The sequence below is a fragment of the Cetorhinus maximus genome, chromosome 14, assembly GCF_964194155.1.
Source record: "Cetorhinus maximus chromosome 14, sCetMax3.hap1.1, whole genome shotgun sequence".
Lineage (NCBI taxonomy): Eukaryota > Metazoa > Chordata > Chondrichthyes > Lamniformes > Cetorhinidae > Cetorhinus > Cetorhinus maximus.
The window spans coordinates 76,508,294-76,529,831 of NC_135892.1; the positions used below are offsets into that span (position 1 = coordinate 76,508,294).

At 37.6% G+C, this 21,538-nt stretch overlaps 1 protein-coding gene and 1 long non-coding RNA gene across 2 annotated transcripts in view; one reads left to right on the forward strand and one right to left on the reverse strand.

Annotated features, from left to right (window-relative positions):
- Nucleotides 1-21,538, forward strand: part of iars2 (isoleucyl-tRNA synthetase 2, mitochondrial) — a 108,140-nt gene that overhangs the window by 14,763 nt on the left and 71,839 nt on the right. The window contains exons 8-12 of the mRNA XM_078557098.1: nt 1,826-1,941; nt 2,444-2,613; nt 3,596-3,686; nt 5,101-5,252; nt 9,452-9,612. Of these exons, the coding sequence (XP_078413224.1) occupies nt 1,826-1,941; nt 2,444-2,613; nt 3,596-3,686; nt 5,101-5,252; nt 9,452-9,612 (690 nt within the window). The remainder of the gene's footprint in view (nt 1-1,825; nt 1,942-2,443; nt 2,614-3,595; nt 3,687-5,100; nt 5,253-9,451; nt 9,613-21,538) is intronic.
- Nucleotides 1,634-19,836, reverse strand: LOC144689741 (uncharacterized). The gene is made up of 3 exons (XR_013578692.1): nt 19,661-19,836; nt 5,414-5,513; nt 1,634-4,704 (listed from the first exon to the last, which is right to left on the reverse strand). It is a non-coding gene; the product is annotated as an uncharacterized LOC144689741 (long non-coding RNA).

Below are 21,538 nucleotides of genomic sequence, written 5' to 3' on the forward strand. Positions count from 1 at the left end.
TTTGTTAAGGGGAGGTCATGTCTGATCAATTTGATTGAATTTTTCGAAGAGGTGACCAAATGTGTAGATGAGGGCAGTGCATTTGATGTAGTCTACTTGGACTTCAGCAAGGCTTTTGATAAGTTCCCACATGGGAGACTGATAACAAAGGTAAGAGCCTATGGGATTCCAGGCAATTTGGCAAATTAGATCCAGAATTGGCTGAGTGACAGGAAGCAGAGGGCAATGGTTGAGGGGTGTTTTTGTGACTGGATACCTGTGTCCAGTGGAGTAGCACAGGGATTGGTGTTGGGTCTCTTGCTGTTTGTAGTTTAGACTTGAATGTAGGAGGGTTGATCTGTAAGTTCGCGGATGACACGAAAATTGGTGGGGTGGTAAATAGTGAGGAGGATAGCCTTGGATTACAGGAGGATATAGACGGGCTGGTCAGATGGGCTGATCAGTGGCAAATGGAATTTAATCTGGATAAGTATGAGGTGATGCGCTTGGGCAGGACAAACAAGGCAAGGGAATACACGATGAATGGTACCTGGGAAGTACCGAGGATCAGAGGGACCTTGGTGTGCATGTCCGCCAGTCCCTTAAGGTAGCTGGACAGGTAGATAAGGTGGTTAAAAAGGCATATGGGATACTTGACTTTATTGGCTGAGAATATAAGGGCAGGGAGGCTATGCTGGAACTGTATAAAATGCTGGTTAGGCCACAGCTAGAGTATTGCGTGCAGTTCTGGAATCCGCATTATGGGAAGGACGCGATTGCACTAGAGAGAGTGCAGAGGAGATTTACCAGGATGTTGCCTGGGCTGAAGAGTTTTAGTTATGAGGGGAGATTCGATAGACTGGGGTTATTTTCCCTGGAGCAGAAGAGATTGAGTGGGGGGCCATGATTGAGGTGTATAAAATTATGAGGGGCATAGATAGGGTAGACAGGAAGGAACTTTTCCCCTTGGTGGAGGGATCAATAACCAAGGGGCATAGATTTAAGGTAAGGGGTAGGAGGTTTAGAGACGATGTGAGGAAGAATTTTTTCACCCAGAGGGTGGTGGTGGTGGGAATCTGGAACTCACTGCCTGAAAGGGTGGTTGAAGCAGAAACCCTCATAACATTTAAGAAGTATTTGGATATGCACTTGTGATGCCATGGCATACAAGGCTATGGGCCTAGTGCTATAAAATGGGATTAGAATAGTTAGGTACTTGTTTGACTGGCGCAGACTCGGTTGGCCAAAGGGCCTTTTTCTGTGCTGTAGACCTCTATGACTCTTTAAAAAAAAAAACTTTCTAAAATGTTAAAAGCAAGGCGCTACTATGTGACTCAACAAATGGAACGTTTGAGTAAAGTGTAGTAACACACTCACAAATGATTACTAACCCGTATTAATTAATTTTTGCATAGGAGATTCTAAAGCCCTAAAATTTTCCTGAATTTTGTGGAATGAGCCTGTTGCTTCAGGTGTACTGAAATTAAAGACTAGTATGAACATCCAATACTGTCTTTAGTTCTGAAGATGTTTGATTGCTCTGTTGAAGGAGTAGCTTTTCCTTGTAACTTGAACATGCAAAATTTCAATACATTGCTGTTTTCTTCTGTAAACTTGCAAAACGCAACCAATTTTTAGTTCATTACAGTTGATGTTGTAGTGCAAAGGTGAGGATTTATTATAATCACACAGTACAGATTATATTGCTAATTACCTGGTTATTTTATAGAAATGAAAGAATGCTCAAATTCTTGGTTTATCTTGGAGGAATTGTTTAAAAAAAAACGTCTGGGTTAGAAAAGCTGGGTAAGTTCCAAATTTATTGCTGTGTTGTTTCTGAATACAGGTATTCCTTAGTGAAGTGCTTAAACACAGAGGAGCTCTACCTTCTAGGTACAGAATGTGTAGATTCTATAGCAGCTATCCTGGGCACACAGTTTGAAATTCTTCAGGCAATCACAGGTAAGAGGATTGAAAGTTGATTTATTTTGATTTTCTCTTTTCTCTATTGAAGATTGTAGCCCTTTATAATGCAGGGTTGTAAATTCTATTCCATCTCCAGTTTTTTCTCTTTTATCTCTGTCCTGAAAGTTGGAACTATTATTAAGTATGTTTCCAAAAGCAAGAATATTCATCTAGGACGTTGTTCAAGTGATAATTTTACAGATACATGCCTTGGCTGTGAGTTTGTTAGAAGACAATTTGAGAAGTGTTCTAGTCAAACCATGAATTCTGCATAAGACTACTTTCAGCAGAGCTTGCTGCATGTCCACCAGAATAGAGGATATGTTTTATTTCCCCTTCCTCCTTATTCCTGGGATGCTGAGACTAATTCTACTGTCCGTATGGTCATATTAGCTATTACTGAGTAACTTAGCAGTCTGGCTCTGATTTTCAGGATTTTTGATATGTTTTTAATATCTTCCTAACTCTCGGTTCAGTTACACTACTTCTCGTAATGTAGGTTCAGATTTGGAAGGTGGAGTCTGTAGCCATCCCACAATTCCTGGAAGAGAATCCCAGCTTTTGCCTGCTAATCATGTGACAATGGTTAAAGGGACAGGATTGGTTCATACAGCCCCAGCTCATGGAATGGAGGATTATGGTGTCGCTTCACACCACAAACTCTCTGTGGTAAGTTACAGATCTAATAGATACAGAAAATTCAAATATCTTATAATGCCAGCACAGGTACGATGGGCCAAATAACATCCTCCTGTGCTCTATGATTCTACCAAAATAATGCATTCAATAAAGTTAGATTGGGAGAAATGTATATACTACTACAACAACACCTTGTATTTATATAGAGTCAGTATAGGTCAGCGAATGCAGTGGTGATGGCTGAATGGGTTGGTGTGAGTTGGAGTACGGACTTGGGAACAGGTGTAGGCCATTTAATCCCTTGAGCCTGTTCCACCATTTAATGAAATCAGGCTGACCTGCAACCTAACCTCTATCTCCGCTTCTGCCCCATATCTCTTGATTAAGAAAAATCTATCAATCTCAGATTTAAAATTTACAGTTGATCTCGCATTGATTCTCATTTGTGGAAGAGGCTTCCAAACTTTTACCACACGTTGTGCATTGAAACGTTTTCTAATTTAATTCCTGAAAGGTCTGACTCCAATTTATAGACTTTCCCCATAGCCCTAGATTCCCCAGTCAGTGAAATAGTTTCTTAGCACTGTTTGGATAAGCTTATGTTTATGAAGGGCGAAAGTTGGGAGGCTGGCTAGGAGAGTATTTGGAGTCTGGAGGCCACAAAAGCACAAATGAGGGCTTCAGCAGCAGATGGGTTGAGGCATGGTGGAGACAGGTGATAGAATGGGCATGGGTGGACTTGGTGATTGGAAAAAAATATGGGGTCAGAAGCTCAGTTCAGATTCACACAGGACATGGAGGTGACAAACAGCCTGATTCAGCCTCATACAGTGACCTTGGAGGGGAGTTGATGTCGGTGGCTCAGGAATGGTGTTCGTGGCAAGTACTGAAGATAATGGCTTCAGTCTTCTCCAGTGTTTAATTGGAGGAAACTTTGGCTCATCTAGTACTGGATGATATACTGTATTCGCAATTGCTGCAATTTTAATTGGTTTGATCTTCACTATTTTAGGACTGTTTAGTGGATGAAGATGGCTTTTTCACTGAAGAAGCTGGATTAGAGCTTCAAAACAAGTATGTCCTTAATGAAGGAAATGAAACAGGTTGGTCTTCCCTCTTGTGTTGTGTTGCAGAATGTTTAGGGAATGTTGTTCTGTTTGCCTTCTCGATGGCTTATTGGGTTTGAGGATGAGTAGCTGAACTATGGAATTAAGGAAGGTTGCATACTTAATCCTTGCTTTGTGCTGGAGTGGTGGAGGGGGCAATGATGTGAATTTAATATTTTTTGATTGCAGGAAGATCAACTAGGGTTTCTGTTTCTGATGGCTATGAAGGGACTCCTGTTAAGAAAGGATATTCTTTTATGGAACTCATTTTCACAACCTTAGAATGTCCAAATTGTGATTCACAGCCAATGAAGTACTTTTGAAGTGTAGTAATGTGAATATTAAATGAGGAAAATGCAGTATAATGTTCCCACCCCTAGCTGTCATCACATATCCTGCTGGTGCTTGTTATCACAGTTTGCCATATGAATAATAGACATTTGGGTGAGGTACTGGAGGATACATAGCAATCATAAAAAACCAACAGCTATAATCCAGCAAGGAATCAAATCCTGCAAGAGTAGAAAGGGGGAAATTAATGAAGAAAACAAAAAACACTCTCTTCTCATTCTTTTGATTATATTGTTCTCTTTAAAATTAAAAACATTTTAATTTTATTTTCTCATTGCTTTGCCTTCTTCAACTATCCACTGTTCCAGCTCGAGCAAGCCAGTTGCCAGTGCTATTTAGCTGATAGGTGTTCGTTTTGTCAAGTATGATTGGTATCTATTATGTTTCCTTCTTCTCCCTATAAGGAGATACCCAGTCAGTGCTTAGTTCTTTCTTCAGCATAACTGAGGTTGTTAATTTGCTGTGTAAGAGATTGTACATGTGTACCCTAGTACTGTCAAGCACATTGGAACTAACATACATTAAGTACTTCATATATTAATTTGTGGAATCTTTCTTGTTATAATTTTAGGAACCTGCTGAGTATTGCTGACTCTCCACTTGATGCAATAGCGATAGACAGACAGATGTTGCAAACAGTTCAGTTCTTGAAAACAATTGAACCCTGTAACAGAAAAATATGCTTAGTTTCAAACAATCAAATGTATACTGTGATGTCAACTTGATTCCAGTAGCTGAGCAGGAACGTACAATTTTATGATGAAATTGAGAGGTTGAATTAGTGCACAGCATCTTCTTAGCTGCTATATAATTGCAGATTCTAGTTTCCAGTGAGATACTACTGCATTTTATGGATGAAACAGCAGTTACAGAGTGGTTTCCCTGTTGCTTTGAATTAGTAGTAATTTCACATCAAGAAAGGTTTCATTTCAGTTATTAACATGATAATTTGAGTTCCCAATTTTAGACTTGCCTCAGAAATAGTGTACCACTTTTTGTAAGTGAGTTCTGATATCTGTACATTTTTTAATGGGTTGTAATAACTTCTGAATTTCATTAGTCATCCAAATGTTGCATGGGGCAAACATGTTATTGAAAGAGGAGGAAGTAAAACACAGTTACCCATACGACTGGAGGACAAAGAAGCCAGTAATTATACGATCCAGCAAACAGTGGTTCATAAATACTGCAAGTATCAAAGACAGAGCTCAGGTAAAATCTTTATTTTGAGATTAACTTACTGTAATGGAAAACTTAAATTATCAATTTTGTAATTTGACATATTGTTAATTTGTATAGTAATGCCCCATTTGTGATCACCAAACATTTTCTTAGTAGATGTTATTCTTTTACACACAATCAGCAATTGTCACCTTTTCTGCTGTAAGTTTGCACAATCTTCCTTTCCTTTAGCATACCTCAGAAATCATTGATGCTGCAATTGGACTTTTTCCTTCCAAATTTCTCTCTTCTCTCTTGAAAACACAGTAAGACAAAGACCAAAATAGGACATTGGAAGAAGGCTAATTTTAAGGACTGAGAATGGAACAATGGAAAATAAAATGGAAAAATTTACTAACAATGAAATAGAAAACTCTGGGAAACATATAAAACAGTGATCAATAGAGTCCAGAAGAGACATTTTTGACTAGGGTGTAAGAGCAAACTCATGACACACCATGGGTGGATAATGAAATAAGGCTAAAATTGAAGCTAAAGAAAAAGGCATACATGAAGTGTAGAGCGGAGGATGACAAAGGGGAAAAGGTTAGGAAAGAAGCCAAGAGAACAAATTAAGAAAAAGAGAAACTGCAAAATTAAATTATCAAGGAATATAAAAAGAAATAGTAACATAAATGAAAAAATAAAAATCAGGCAAGGGCCACTTAGAGATACACATAATTAACTCACAGGTTGTAGCGAAATGACTGAAATATTAAGTAAATAATTTTGTATTTACGGATAGACTCACATGGTGGACATGGCATTAGAAGAAATCAAAAAAGATGTAAAGATATGTATTGATCTCATCACATTCAATCTTAATTAATGGATCAGACTTGGGGAGAATAGAGACCCTGGTCTGGATGGATTGCATCCACGCATATTAAAAGTAGTTAGGGTAGAAATAGCAGTGGCACTGTTGCGTACTTATAAACAATCATTAGAAGGAGGAACAGTGCCAGAGAACTGATGGAGTGCGAACAGCATAGATGGATTTAAGGGGAAGCTAGATAAACACTTAAGGGGGAAAAAGAAATATGAAGATATGTCAATGGCCTTAGATGAATAAGAGTGGGAGGAGACTCATGGAGCATAAACATCAGCATGGACCTGTTGGGCCGAATGCTTGTTTCTCAGCCGTAAATATTTTAAATACTATTGAAGATGGTGACTTGTGCTGCTGAACTGTTGGACAGGCATCAGCTGCTCATCTGATTGTTTAGCCTTAGCTAGCGAACAGGCAAAGAGATGGACTGAATGACTTCTTCCTGTGCTGTATGATTCTATGATCTACCAGACAGTCTTTAAACATATATCCTATGTATGTCTAAAACTTGTATTTGCATTTTATGATATTTGTGATAACTATTATATTAGAATTAACTGAAGGTTATTTTTCATTTGTTGATATTGAGATCTGCTGTGTCAGAACACTAATTCTGTAGTTCATGCATTGGCTTATCTTGATCTGTGCAATGTTTCCACAAAATTAGGAACCTTTATTTTCAAACTTGAAGTATGTATTTTTATTTGGAAGTGAATCTACATTATAGGAAGGATGTGATTGCACTAGAGTGTAGAGGAGATTTACCAGGATGTTGCTTGGGCTGGAGAGTTTTAGTTATGAGGAGAGATTGGATAGACTGGGGTTATTTTCCCTGGATCAGAGGAGATTGAGGGGGGACATGACTGAAGTGTATAAAATTGAGGGGCATAGATAGGGTAGACAGGAAGAAACTTTTTCCCTTGGTGGAGGGGTCAATAACCAGGGGGCATAGATTTAAGGTAAGGGGCAGGAGGTTTAGAGGGGATGCGAGGAAGAATTTTTCACCCAGAGGGTGGTGGGAATCTGGAACTCACTGCCTGAAAGGGTGGTAGAGGCAGAAACCCTCAACATTTAAGTTTTTGTATGTGCACTTGTGACGCCATGGCATACAAGGCTATGGGCCTTGTGCTGGAAAATGGGATTAGAATAGTTAGGTACTTGTTTGACTGGTGCAGACTTGATGGGCCGAAGGGCCTTTTTCTGTGCTGTAGACCTCTATGACTTTGTATAATGTATTGTGCAACTCAGTGGATAAAATACCACCAGGTTGGACCATTGCAATAACCCCATTGTGCCACAAGAGTGTGCTTTAACCTACATTAAAAATAAGGTTTTAATAGAATATGTTCAAAGTTTAATGTATGGTACACCAAATGTGCCATTTGTCTGCCATGCTGTCTATGTGCACACATTTCTTCTCTGTTAAGTGCTTTTTAAAAAAAGATTAGGATAAATTATTTGCAATCGACAGAGCAATAGGAAATACTACTAATAATAAAAACAGAAAATGGTGGAAATACTTGGGTCAGGCAGCATCTGTGGAGCAAAAAACAAAGTTCATGTTTCAAGTCAGTGATCTTTCATCAGAACATAGAAAATACCAGATTGATACAGAAGTCAAAGTATTTCTTTCCTCTGATTGACTTTAGCAATTGCATTTAAAGCAAACAAATCACATAGAACCAAGTAATTTATGTCAGCCATCTGAAGCTTCCAAATACTTTTCTATTAGGCCAAATTTCAACCAACCAACCAACAATCAAACACTACAACTAATACCGCTGGATAAACATTTGGGTCCGTCATCATTGGTGGAGAGAACATGACAGTTCGTAATTTGCAACTTGTTTTGAAGAAGAGCCTGAGTCCATGTTGCATATTGTTCCCCCCACAGATATTGAATGACATGGTGTATATTTTCAGCTTTTTGCTTTTCAGTGGTCAAATTCTGGTTTTCCTGAGTCTGTCTGCTTAACAATTCCACTGTGTAGCCTTAAAGAGATTTTGTTTTGGAATTCAGGATAATAATGTTGCTGTCCTTGGAAAAAACAGCATATCACCCTGTTAGCTTTGAGCACCTCCATGGAAATTCACTTCTTTTCTTTTAAAACACAGTAAATGCAGTATTTTTAAAAATATTTTTGAGTCTGTGCAGGAAAAGCATTTGTGCGAATCAAAAAAATGTTGGAAGGCAAATTGAAACAGATAATGGTCTGAATTTCTTCTAATTTGTAAAGCAACCTTGTAGTGCCTTTTAAATATGTATAAGCCATTAAGGTTAAATCTGCCTCAACAAGTGGGAACTATTTTCTATTGAACTAAGGGGGAAAAGATTCTGCAGTGTAGTGGTCAGGATTTTGTGGTTAGCGGCAAAGGAACAATGCTCACCATTCACCTCGGTGGCAGCTTCCTACAAAGTTGTCATGGGCCTTTGAGTGGAGACTTGCTCTTATTTGGCATCTGACCTAGCACAGCACCCTCTGGGCATCTGTGAGCAATAAGGGATACAGCCTTCAGCCATTCAGATTGAAGAATCCTCACTGAGACATGTAGAGTATGAAACAGGAAGTATAAAACAGGACTTATAAATCAGTACAAAAAGCCAAATATAGATTGGGAATAACAATTGGATTGAGAGAGATAAAAGGGATGAAGTAACAAATGACTATTTTAAAAAAAAAAAATTCTCCTACGCTTGCTAATTTTTGAAGGAAATAGAGTCCATATTTGTAAAAGTAAATTTTCAGGGACTGGCGAGGTTGCTTGCTCATAGTTATCACTCTTTGCTATTAAAACATCACTTACTGTTGAATGCACCAACTCTAACTTTTTTGCTGCCTTTTTTTTTGCTCTTTCGTGGGATGTGGACATGGCCAGAATTTGTTGCCCATCCCTAATTGTACTTGAAAAGGTGGTGGTGAGCCATCATCTTGAACTGCGGCATTCCATCTGGTGCAGGTACATCCCACGGTGCTACTAGGAAGGGAGTTCCATTGTCCCACAACAGTGAAGGAATGGCAACGTAGCTTATTGGGGAGCTAGTGAGAAAGTACCCCAAGTGCATGCCTTTGCATTGATTTCAGTGCTGACACTATCGGCAAGGAAGCCCCAGTGCACCCTGTGGGGAAGCACTGTTAGCTTCACTCTTATGCCATTCCAGACCAACATCTTTCCTGTGTTGAAGCAAATGGAGAATAGTTGATTGCTGGACTGTGTAAAAAAAAAAAAAAAATTGTTTGAACTGAAGATAGTGCTCAACATTTCCTGTGCTTCATTTGCTTTTCTCAGTTCTTTGAGCCATTAGCAGTTTTATCCATTGTGTTTTGTACTAAAATAACATGGTTTATTCTTTTTGCCTTAGGAATTGCTGAAGAAGGTACAAATAATTCCACAATCAGCAATGAACAGTATGCTTGCCATGTTGGACAGACGGACATACTGGTGTATTTCAAGGCAGAGGCGTTGGGGAGTACCCATTCCAGTTTTCTATCACAAAGAAACTGCAGAGCCACTCATTAACAAGTAAGGTGCTTTCAAAATGATGAGATGTATTTCTATGCCAACTTGGAGTAATGGACAAAAACAGGAACATGAGCTTTTGTACTTGGTTGCCTTGCCAATTAAAATTTCACTGCAGCCTTCATAGTTTTGGCTATAATGATATCCACATGTTTTATGTATGGCAATTCTGTGCATTTAATGGTAATTTCTTTTATATAAATACTTCATTAACTTCAATTGCCTGTGTCTTTAAATTTCATCATTCATTCATTTGTTGAAGCATGTGGAACAGCATTACCCACCTCCAACCATTCTCGAAAAATTGTCTTTAATGGATGGAAATATTCAGCAGGTTAAGCAACATCTGTGGAGAGAAAAACAGAGTTTGCGTCATTGACCTGAAACGTGAACTCTGTCTTTCTTTCTCCACGGATGCTGCCTAACCGGTTGAATACTTCAAACGTTTTGTCTTTTTATTTCAGATTTCCAGCATCTTCAGAATTTTGCTTTTGCTTTTAATTCCTATTCTTTCTTACCATTTAGCCAGCTTTTAGATTGGAACTTCTGCTTTCCCATTGCAGAAAGTCATTACCTCTTTAAAATCTTTCTGAATTGCATTGTTCAGATAACCTTCCCCCACTATACAGTCTTGCTGTGTTTTACTTGCTGTGTATGTATATTTCTCTTGCACTTTTATCCTGTTATTTTTTTCTCTCTCTCTCTCTCTCCCCCTCTATCACTCCCCACCCTCTTTCTTGCTGTCTTAGGTTCTGTCGCTGTAAGGACAGATGGTATGAAATGTAGAAAAATATACAATGGAAAAGTAGATGGATGTTCTTTTGAGGTTAATGCATTGATTTTTGATAGTGGAGGCAGTTTAACTCTGCATATGTACTGTGTAATATATGACCTGAAATTACTTGAGAATGGGACAGCATTGCATTCTGCTACCAACCGTCTGCCCAACAAATGTTTGTGCCTACATGATGCTCATTGCAGTTCAAAAGTAATTCATTATGTGAAGTACCCTGGGGCATTTCTAGGTGATCTAAAGTTTTAAAAATTACAAGTGGACTAGTAATCTTGCAACCTCACCCGGATATCTATTTTCATTAATGTGGGGAAGTTGTTGAAACTGCAGCTGTGTCCTTGCTTGAGCAGGACTTTGAACAGTGACCCCTGCAATCAGCTCTTTGTCATGACTAACATTCTACGTGGCTTTGGAAAGGGTGGAGATCAGTGGGCTTGGTTAGCTGGGGAATGCATTCTCTAATCCTTTATGATGCATAAAAAATGCTTTGAATTTTTTTACCAACCTTCATAAGTTTATTTACCTCCCTTTATTAAATTGCACTATGATTTTTGTTATGTTTTATGGGTTATAATTGCATATATAATAATATAGCTATCATTAATACTAGTTAGTTTTCAATGAGGTGGTAGTTTCTAGCTTTGTCAGTATGTGGAAATATATAGAATTTACGCCACACAAACAAGCCATTCAGCCTAACGAGTGCATTTTGGTATTTGCTCTCCACGCAAGCAAATAGTTCCAATCAAGTTATCTACCTGTTTTCTTATTGAACAGAACACAACCCAGAACTGAAGCATGTGAAACAAGCATTGCCCACCTCCAACCATTCTAGAAAAATTGTCTTTAACGGATGGAAATACTCAGCAGGTCAGGCACATTCTGTGGGGAGAAAAGCAGAGTCCATGTCTTACTGTGAACTCTGTTTTTTTCTCTCTCCACAGATCCTGCCTGACTTGCTGAGTATTTCAAGCATTTTCCGTTTTAATGTCAGATTCCCAGCATCTGCAGAATTTTGTCTTTGCTTTTAACCCCTATTTTCTCTTTCCATCTAACCAGCTTTTAGTTTAGTTTTCAATCCTCTTAATCTTCTCTAATAATATTCATGTAATGCCTTGCCAAAAACTTTCTTAAAGGCCCTGTATGCTGTATCCACTGCACATCCTCTACCTTCCATGTTTGTTATCCTCTTGAAGGATTCTGAGGTTTTTCCACTACCACCATCCCATTTGAAATGTGTGATAACTACTTCTAAATGTTTTCATTATATCTTGAAAATTGGCAATTGTTTCCTTATTTTAAGGTGCTTTAATTTTTTTCCCCTCCCACAGATGTTCAAGCAATTGACCTGTAATTACCTCGATTAGCTCTGTCTTCCTTTTTAAAAATAGGCTACATTAGCTACTCTTCAGCTCTCTGGCATAGATCCACATTCAACAGATCCTTGAAAAATAATGACACAAACTAAGAGTTTACTGGACAGCACATTAAAACATTTATATTAATAACAGTTATGCACACAATTGTTAAATTGAGTTATTCTTCAGTGTTCTCCTTGCTATGGGCCTACCTCTACTTTCCATGAGCTGCAATTAAGGTAAAATATTGTGCCTCAAATTCTGATTAATTCACAGTAATTCCCTCATTTATATTGGCCTCCTGTCCTCACTAGTGCTCCACTAGTTCCCACTTCCTACCTTCTGCCCTTCTGAACGGCTACCCTTTACCTTTACTCTTTGCTTTCTGTGTTGCAGTCAGCTAGCTAAACAATCTGCTATTTGTCCCTGACTCTGCATGCTCTCGGCTTATTCATTAGTCTACTATGTGGTACTATTGAAGGTCTTTGACAGTCTAGATAAATTGCATCTATTATTTTATCCTTGTCTACTCTCTCTATCATGTCTTCAAAGAAATTAATGAGTTTGGTCCAGCAAAAATTACCCTTTCGAAATTCATGCTGACTATTCATTATTTTGGTTTCTAGATATTATATTTTCTCCTTTTTAGTAGAGATTTCACTGTATTTCTTATCATCAACATTAAATCAGTTAGCTTATAGATCCTTGACATGTTGTGTCCCCTTTCTTAAATTTTGGTGTAATGTTTTCTATCGGTCCAATGGCACAACACCTTTTTCCCAACAGTACAGAGGAATCTGGGCATCCTCAGACATGAATTGCAAAAAGATGGCATGTAAGTACAGCAAGCAATTCAGAAAGCAAATGGAATGTTAACCATTATTGCAAGGGGAATGGAGTAGAAAAGTAGGATATGTTGCTTCATCTGTACAGGGCATCAGTGAGACTGCACACAGAGTACTGTATACAATTTGATCTCCTTATTTAAGGAGGGATATACCTGCATTGGAAGGAATTCCAAGAAGGTTCACTAGGCTAATTCCTGGGATGAATGGGTTGAGTGGGTTGGACCTATACTCATTGGAGTTTAGAAGAATATTAAAACTTTTAAGATTTGGAGAGTACTTGATGGGGTAGATGCATAGAGGATGTTTCCTGTCACGGAGAAATCTAGAACTAGGGAACAGTTTCAGAATAAGGGACCTCCCATTAAAGGCAGGGATGAGGAGGAATTTCTTCTCTGAGGATCATTAATCTTTCGAACTCTCTACTGCAGAGAGCAGTGGAGGCTGGGTCATTGAATATATTCAAGGCTGACTTAGATTTTTGATTTACAAGAGAATCTAGGCTTGTAGGGGTCAGGCAGGAAAGTGGTGTTAAGGCCACAATTCGATCAGCCATGATCTTATTGAATGGCAGAGCTGGCTCAAGGGGCTAAATAGCCTACTTCTGCTCTTATTTATGTTTTTCTGTCCTTATGTTCCTATCGATCTATTCCCACCTTGACTGTGTTTATTTATGTGCCTGTAGAATATTTTACTATTTTGTTTCATGTTCCTTGATAACTTAATGTCTGTTTTGTATTTGCCTTCCTAACTGTTTTTTGACTTTCCTCCTAATGTAATCATATCCCCCCTTATCGTGCTCTCCCCTGCTATCCATGTACTTAGTATATGGCTCTTTTTTACTGTCTTTTCTTTGTATCTTTATTTATCCATGGTATCTCGTTATTTTCAGTTAATTTCTGTTTTTCAATAGAGTATATTTTTTCTTGACTCTGTTGCATTCTGTTTTACAATGTGAAGTACAGATAGATTACCTCCAATCCAGGCTACCCGAAAACCGGACATAATTTTCCCTGCGCTCCAAGTGGCTTAGGGAACCTTGACCCCACTTGACCCTGCTCAGAAAAGTTCGGGGAGTTGTTGCACGGAATTTCCTGTGCTCTGGGTGAACATTGACCCCATCCGCCCCAAAGAGAAGAAAGATCATATTGTGCCTCCTATTTACTGAATTAAGACATTCTGATCTTTTTCTCGAAAACCAGCAAGTTCTGACATCCAACACGGACTTGGTCCTGAGGTTGCAGGATTTGAGGTTCTCTACCTGTATTATGAACTGTATGGAGGATAGTGTTAAATCTCAAAAGGACGTAGACAGACTGGTGGAATGGGTGGCCAATGTTGGATGAAATTTAATGCAGAAGTGTGTGAAGTGATTCATTTGGTAGGAAGAATGAAGAGAGGCAATATAAAATAAAGGGTACTGAAGGGGGTGCAGGAGCAGAGGGATCTGGGGGAATGTGTGCACAAATCACAGCAGGGCAGGTTGAGAAAGTAGTTAATAAAGTGTACAGGATTCTGGGCTTTATAAATAGGGGCATAGAATAGAAAAGGAAGGAATTTATGATAAACCTGTATAAAACACTGGTTTGACTTCAACTGGAGTATTCTGTCCGGTTCTGGGCATCACACTTTAGGAAGGGTGTGAAGGCATTAAGGGGGTGCAGAAAAGATTCACAAGAATGGCTCTAGAGGTGAGGAACTTCAGTTATGAGGATAAGTTGGAGAAGCTGAAGTTGTTCACCTTGGAGAAGAGAAGGTTGAGAGGACATTAAATAGAGGTATTCAAAATCATGAGGGATCTGGACAGAGTGGATGGGGAGAAACTGTTTCCAATGGTGGAATGATCAAGAACTGGAGGGCAACAATTTAAGGTGATTGGCCAAAGAAGCAATGGTGACATAAAGGAAAACTTTTTTTTTAATGCAATGAGTGGTTAAATCTGAAATGTGCTGCCCGAGAGTGTTGTGGAGGTAGGTATCGTTGTGATTTTCAAAACAGAATTGAATAATTATCTGGAGAAAAAAAACTACAGGACAAAAGGGAAAAGGGAGCCGGCACAAACTAGTTGGACTGAAAGCCCTTCTTCTTTGCTGTAACCATTCTATGATTCTATGTTTCCTATTGTTGTTCTATATCAATGTTTGCCAATATTGTTGTCAATTTTATTTTCCCATGTTCAATTCTCAGCCCCTCTAAATTGGCTTTTCTCAAATCTGTTATCTAGGTTTTTGTCATCCTTGTGTCCTAATTTTTATCTTAAAACATATATTATATTATACTATTGGTTTAATCCATCTTGGTCTTTGTGAAAATAAATTTTTTAAAAATATTTTTGGGAATATGGTGGTATTCTGTAAAGAAGGCAGTGAGTGTGTGTGTAATTAAACTGGGGGAAGGTTAGTAAAGACAGCTTGTCTGGGAGCGGAGAGATGAAAGGTAAAAGTGCATTTGTAATATGAGGCAATGGTGAAGTTGAACATACGAGTAAATAGGTTAGGTTTTAAAATTTGCCTTATGTGATAGATAGGGTCTTGACTTTTCAGCTGTTAAATTTCAGAGGGAGTTTAGAAGTGACGAGGGACTTTTACAACTTACAAACGTTTCATAAGTAAACAAAGGAAGGTTATTGAATTTCATTTTCCCGGAAAGTGGGAGCAAGAGGAAGACAAGAAAATTTTTTATATTTTGGTAAAAACGAGTTCAAAGAGGTGCTTAAAACAATTGAGTTTAAGATCAAAGGGGAAAAGGATATTTAAGGAAAGATAAAGGCAAAAAACTGCAGATGCTGGAAATCTGAAACAAAAGCAGAAAGTGCTGGAAAAACTCAGCTGGTCTAGCAGCAACTGTGGAGAGAGAAACAGAGTTAATGTTTCGAGTCCGTTTGAAGAAGGGCCATATGGACTCGAAACATTAACTCTGTTTCTCTCTCCACAGATGCTGCCAGACCTGCTGAGTTTTTCTAGCGTTTTCTGTTTTTATTTAAGGAAAGATGTTTCGTTGGGTTGTGTTTGCTGTGTAGGGGAGATGTCCTGAGACCAGCTCTGTGCTGAGAAAAGTTGTGAATTTTGAAGCAGTTGTCCAGTTTCAAACCAGAAAAGTCTTTGTTTTCAGAAAGCAATTTGTTTCTGAATTTCCTTTGGTTCCACAGCAGAGTGGAAGAGAGTGAGAAGTCGTGTGGTATACATTATTAAAGTAGTAGCAGTTTTTGCCTTGGGTAATGTTACTGGATTTTAATGGTTAAAACCATAAGGGAACTGTTGCCAAGTAGTTTACTTGTGTGTTCTGACCAAGTGGTTTTTTTTGGGGAGACTGTTTTATAAGACTGTTTTAACAGTGTAATTTTAGTCTTGTGTGCTTAAGTTTTTTTTTCTTCTTGTTAATAAACCTTTTAATTTTAAAATCCTAAAAGTGTTCCTGGGATTCTATGTTTCTGGGATCGGTGGCTTTCCCGTTGTTTTCAAAATACAAAAAAAAGTTATGATCAGTAAGACAAGTTTCCCTCTGGGATTTGGCTTGCTCAGCAAATAACATCAGCTATGGTCGTAACATTTTGCTGTACTATTAAAATTGCCCTTTTGTAGCACAGTTCAGAATGGAATCCAGACTTGATGTTAATAGCATTAATGAAAAATTAATCAATTTTAACTGTCCATCAATAGTTATCAAACTGGATTAGCTTTCTACTGACCAAAGATTCTAGTATAAATGTGGCAAGCAGATTTTAGCTTGTGTAATTTTTATACACTTCACTAAATCTTTTGCTAGTTTTTAAAAAAAATCTTGCATTCAGAACACTTAGCAAGTATCCTCAATAAAGGTGTAAAAATGGGGAATTTGTCACTATATTGTAAAGCTCCAACAAATTAAATTAGTAGCCATTTGAATTATTTAACCAGTACACTGTTTTTCTTCTAAGCATTCAATTTGAACAAAGTTGTGCCTTAAAAATCCAGTTTTCAAAAACTGCTAGGTATTTATTCGTTATTTTCAATGTGCAATGCTATTGTGCCTCTCAAATTTGCAACATCCCATTTTCTCTTAATTTCATCTGACCAGCAAAGAGCTTCTATTGGATAACATTATTGGGAATTACTCAGCACGGAAGCTTTAAAGTTACCAGATTCCAGCAACATTAATAAGGTAGTGAAGCTTCCTCCGGAGACATAGAGCCACATCTCATTATGTGATTTTTGTCTTTTAGTTTTAGAAATAAGAGCATTAGTGACAAACTTCAGTGTCAGATGGCACCAGATGCAGGGGCCATCCTTTAAGTATGGATTATCACTTGAAATTCAGAAATGTTTGTGACCCGATTCATAAGTTCTTGAGTGTATTTTTAGAGCCATAGCAGATGTGCAGTTGTTCAAGGGCTTCCACTGGTGCTCTGAATCTGCTCCATAGGGGAACACGACAAATTTGGAACTTGATAATCAATCACTTCAATTTGGAAGGAAGCAAAAATGTAATTTACACAGAAACAAATCATCTTTGAAAGTGCAGCAGTGATTCTGAGTTTTGATACCTGTAGTTGCTAAAAATAACTTTTTTTGGCACATTTTGAAAATTTTGTCTCTCCAAGATTTCCATTTCTTGATTTGAAAATGGTAATTATGAGACATGGAAGGATTCACCTTTTTCATTGTGTGTTCGCAGTGAAGTCTGTTAGCATGTTCACATGTCTATTTTGAGAATTAGTCTGAAAGTGAAATTGTGGTTTTTACATTGTTTTATTCTGATCAAATACATATTTATAATAAATTATGAGATATTTGTTACAACACATGAGGTTACAAAGATGTTTTCTTTTCTAACATGCAGAAGAACATCAGTTCATTTGAACTGTTACAGTGGATTAAATTCAGATCTATTATTTATTTTTAGAAAATACAGATGCTAAATTGTAGTCCAAAGTGGATTGAACGTCTGCATAATTGTGGTGAACAAAATAGTGGCCTAAAGAATTGACAGGCAAACCTTAATTGTACTGGCTGTCAATTCATAGGTCATCATCCTGTACACCTTCACCTTACTGAGTTGGTTACTTTGTAGATGCAATGTGCCTTCAATAGGGAAGGGATCCTTGATACGTAAGTGCCCATCGAAAGTAACAGCAGCTCCACTGGAAGCCAGTGCCATCCAAATGGAGTTGCTGTTACACCTGATGCACACTGCTGTTCTCTTGTCTTTTTAATGGCGTTTTAAGGTGTATTTATCTTCCACAATCATGACAATGTAATTATTCTTTCCGCTGTTGAAGCTGATCTGTGGTAGAAACATAGTGTATCAATAGTTTAAAATAGATTAGCATATTATCAACCGCATTTCATATTTGTAGAGAATTGTGATTTGTAACAAGGCAATGGCAGGAGTACTATTTTGCAAAGGTGTTAGCCTTTTCATTTTACTACCAAACACACAGATTTTAAGATGTTTGGAGGACCTCCAGAATGACTCAGAGCATTAGGGAAAACACAATCTCAATCTAGAGCCTAGAGAAAAGACTATACAGGCATATCTTTTTCGGAGACACTAAATTCTAAATATGACTTTAACATGATGTTGAATAATTACACCAAAGTTTGAAAGTAGAGACTGCTAAGCAAAAGAAATGGAATAGATAACTTCACGAAAAGAGTGATAAATGTTCCAAATAGTCTGGATGTAGTGATACGTAGTTCATGGGCATTCAGAACAGAGTTGGATACTAGGCTGAGAAAATTGGAATAAAAGAGGGACAAGCCTTGTTGGGCTCATTGGCCTTTTGTGTTTTTGATGTGGCAATGGCAATCTTGGAGCCACAATAAGAGTTTTGAAAACTTGCTAAAAGTGAGTTGAGATTTGTTCTTCAAATAGTAACTACAGTCCATCAAATATGAAGATAAAAGCAAAATACTGCGGATGCTGGAAATCTGAAATAAAAACAGAAAATGCTAGATAAGCTCAGCAGGTCTGACAGCATCTGTGGAGCGAGAAACAGAGTTAATGTTTCGAGTTTGTATGACCCTTCTTCAGCTCTGAAGAAAGGGCATAAGGACTCTAAAAGTTAACTCTGTTTCTCTCTTCACAGGTGCTGCTAGACCCGCTGAGTTTTTCCAGCATTTTCTGTTTTTGTTTTCATCAAACATAAACCTTGTAAATATGCAATGCTAAACTTTCAAAGATGCCAATGTGAATTCATTAACAGTATTGTGTATCTCCCTTATAATTTGATGTGCTAAGTGCAAGCATTTTGTGTTGAGGCATATAATAGAGGTGTTTACATTTACTCTACTTAAGCACACTGAGGACCAAAATTAATGTGATTAGCTAAAAAATAAATTCTTGTTTAACAAACAACCCTGAAATTATGCAGGATGCGATATGATTTTATGAAAGCTCAACTTGTTCTTCTGAAATTGTTATTTTAGGGAAGAGATTAACTAACCTATTTAGAATAACACATGTGGGTATGCTACTATCCCATGGTGGAATTTTAAGCACTCTGAACAGAGGCACAATTTTTCAAGTGAAATGATTGATTATTTTGCTAGATTTCTTAGTTTGGTGCACAGCAGAAAGTGTACCATGAAATCTATAAATTCTTGTGTGCAAGAATATATAAATGAATTAGATAAAATACAATAAATCTAATTTTAACAAACCAACAATCCTTTCACTTCTCTTGGCTTTCAGGAGTTTAAAAATGTCAAGTTAAACTGTAAACTAATAATACAAACATTAGTGCAGCCTTATAAGTCATTCTGTATTTCTGCAAAGTACCTGCCTTAACATTATAGCTAGGTAAGGAAACAAATCCTTATAATCGAAGAAGCATTGCAAAAGAAATATTTTATGCCCTGCAGTTAGCAATATTATAGATAATCTTAACACTGGGATCTTCACACATCTCTTGTATTTAGAGTTACAAATCTGCTATTAAATTCATTGGTTGTCATTCACATTTAATACATACAAGTAAAATATTTGTCACATGCAATAAGATCAATTACTTGAAATTTTGATACATTTGCATGGAACTTGCTCATTGTTTCCGAAGAATGGATTTGCTTAGTTACCTGTGTATCCACTTTAACAGGGAAGCAATGTCATTGTTGGAAGTTATCTTGTCTGTCTGGTTCTACTCAGTCTTGAAAGACATTCATGAGGAAGGCCATAAATAGTTCACTTCCAACTGCCATCTGCAAGTAACCAGTCTATTGCTGCTATGTTTCTACCCTTGTAGATAAGCATTCCGCACAGTCACTATCAATCTATAAACTTATTGGCTGGCGTCATGGTAGCTGCATTATCTCATTCCCTTTGCCGTTGAAACCAAGTGAAAGTCACGTAATGCCAGAACTCCTCCTAGAAATGGCCTGTAAACTAGGGGCAAAGTTTTTCCAATCAGCTAATTACTTACATCAGAAGAAATAATTTGTTGGCTTTAGTCTACATAACCTGCTTTTTGCTGAAATTTGCATTTTATAATTTCCAACACATTTGTGTAGTTGACCTTTTTTTCCTTTTTTGATTCTGCAGCTTTATTTCCCTGGTATTGAATATTTGTTCAACAAGTCAATAACCCAATACTGCTTTAGCCTTGAGTTTTATAACACAGTAATGTTGTGATTGTAACTGTTCGAGGGGGTGGAAGTATAAGCCCTTAAACTTTCAAGAGACAGGCTGCATGTATCCTACAAACGTGTTTTGTCAGCATATAGATAATACCTGCTCAATTGAACTCTCAGATAACAACAATACATTTTGCATAAAAATGAAATTTACTTTTAAACTTTATGTGCATACTTCAGAGAACATGAGTTCAAATCCTGCCATAGATTGAGAATTTGAGCCCAATTTAAAAATAAATCAGAAAATAAAGAAGCTGGTATTGGTAGAAGTGACCATGAAGCTGTTGGTTGTCATAAAAACTCAGCTGGTTCACCAACGTGCTTTAGGGAATGAAATTTGTTTTTACCTCGCCTATATTTGACTGCAGTCCCACACAAATGTGGTTGACTCAAAGCTGTCGTCTCAACTGTTCTTGCAAATTCTACCAAATCGCTTAGCTCTGCTAAGGATAGACAACAAATGCTGGCCTTGACGTCGTCGCCCACGTCCTGAGAATGAATAAAAGAAAATTCATCTGTATTTCTTCTTTAGTTGCAGACATTGCTCAGGGTTTTTGCATCAAATGGAAAGCAGTGAAAAAGAAATTTCGCTTTTGTGTTTTTTTTTAAAAAAAGCACTATGGACTTTTGGCTGATGTGGAAGTTAATAAGTGTGGGTTAATGATTATCCATGCTGCAAATATTTAATAACTTTACTTTGTACACCCAGTGTAACTAGCATGAATTCAAATACCTTGAAGGAAATTACTTGAAATACACGTTTGATATGTATTTTCATTTGAGTAATTTAGCTTATCAATTACCAAAACGGAAAAAGAAATGAATTCTTCAAATTGAAAGGAGCTAGTTTTCTCTTTTTAAGTTAATAAACTTGAAAACAAATAAAGGTGCAGAAAAACCAAAACCAAATTAATTTTGTGGTCACTTCACCATTTTGGCTAATTAACCAGCATTTCAAAGGGAGAGAAAGGGAACAAGGCCAAATGAGAAATTGAGCAGCCATTAGAGGAGGGTCACGATGGTTGTCAGTGAGTGAAATAAAAGAAGCTGTTCCAAAAGTATTGGCCCATGTCGCTGAAGTTATGTCAGTAATGATTTATTTAGCATGGAGATCCATTGCTCTTAGAAACTATTCGTTTTGGAATGATTGATTTTTGGTTGTCATGGAAACTGAATCTATTCAACCTAATTTGGTACAGGACTACACAATGCCTTGAGGTTTGCAAAGTTATGCCACTTTGTGTGCAATCGGATAGTCCTAAAACTGGGGAAGGAAAAGGGCATTTTATGCAATGGAATTTGGAGGGAATGGGAGAATCCTTC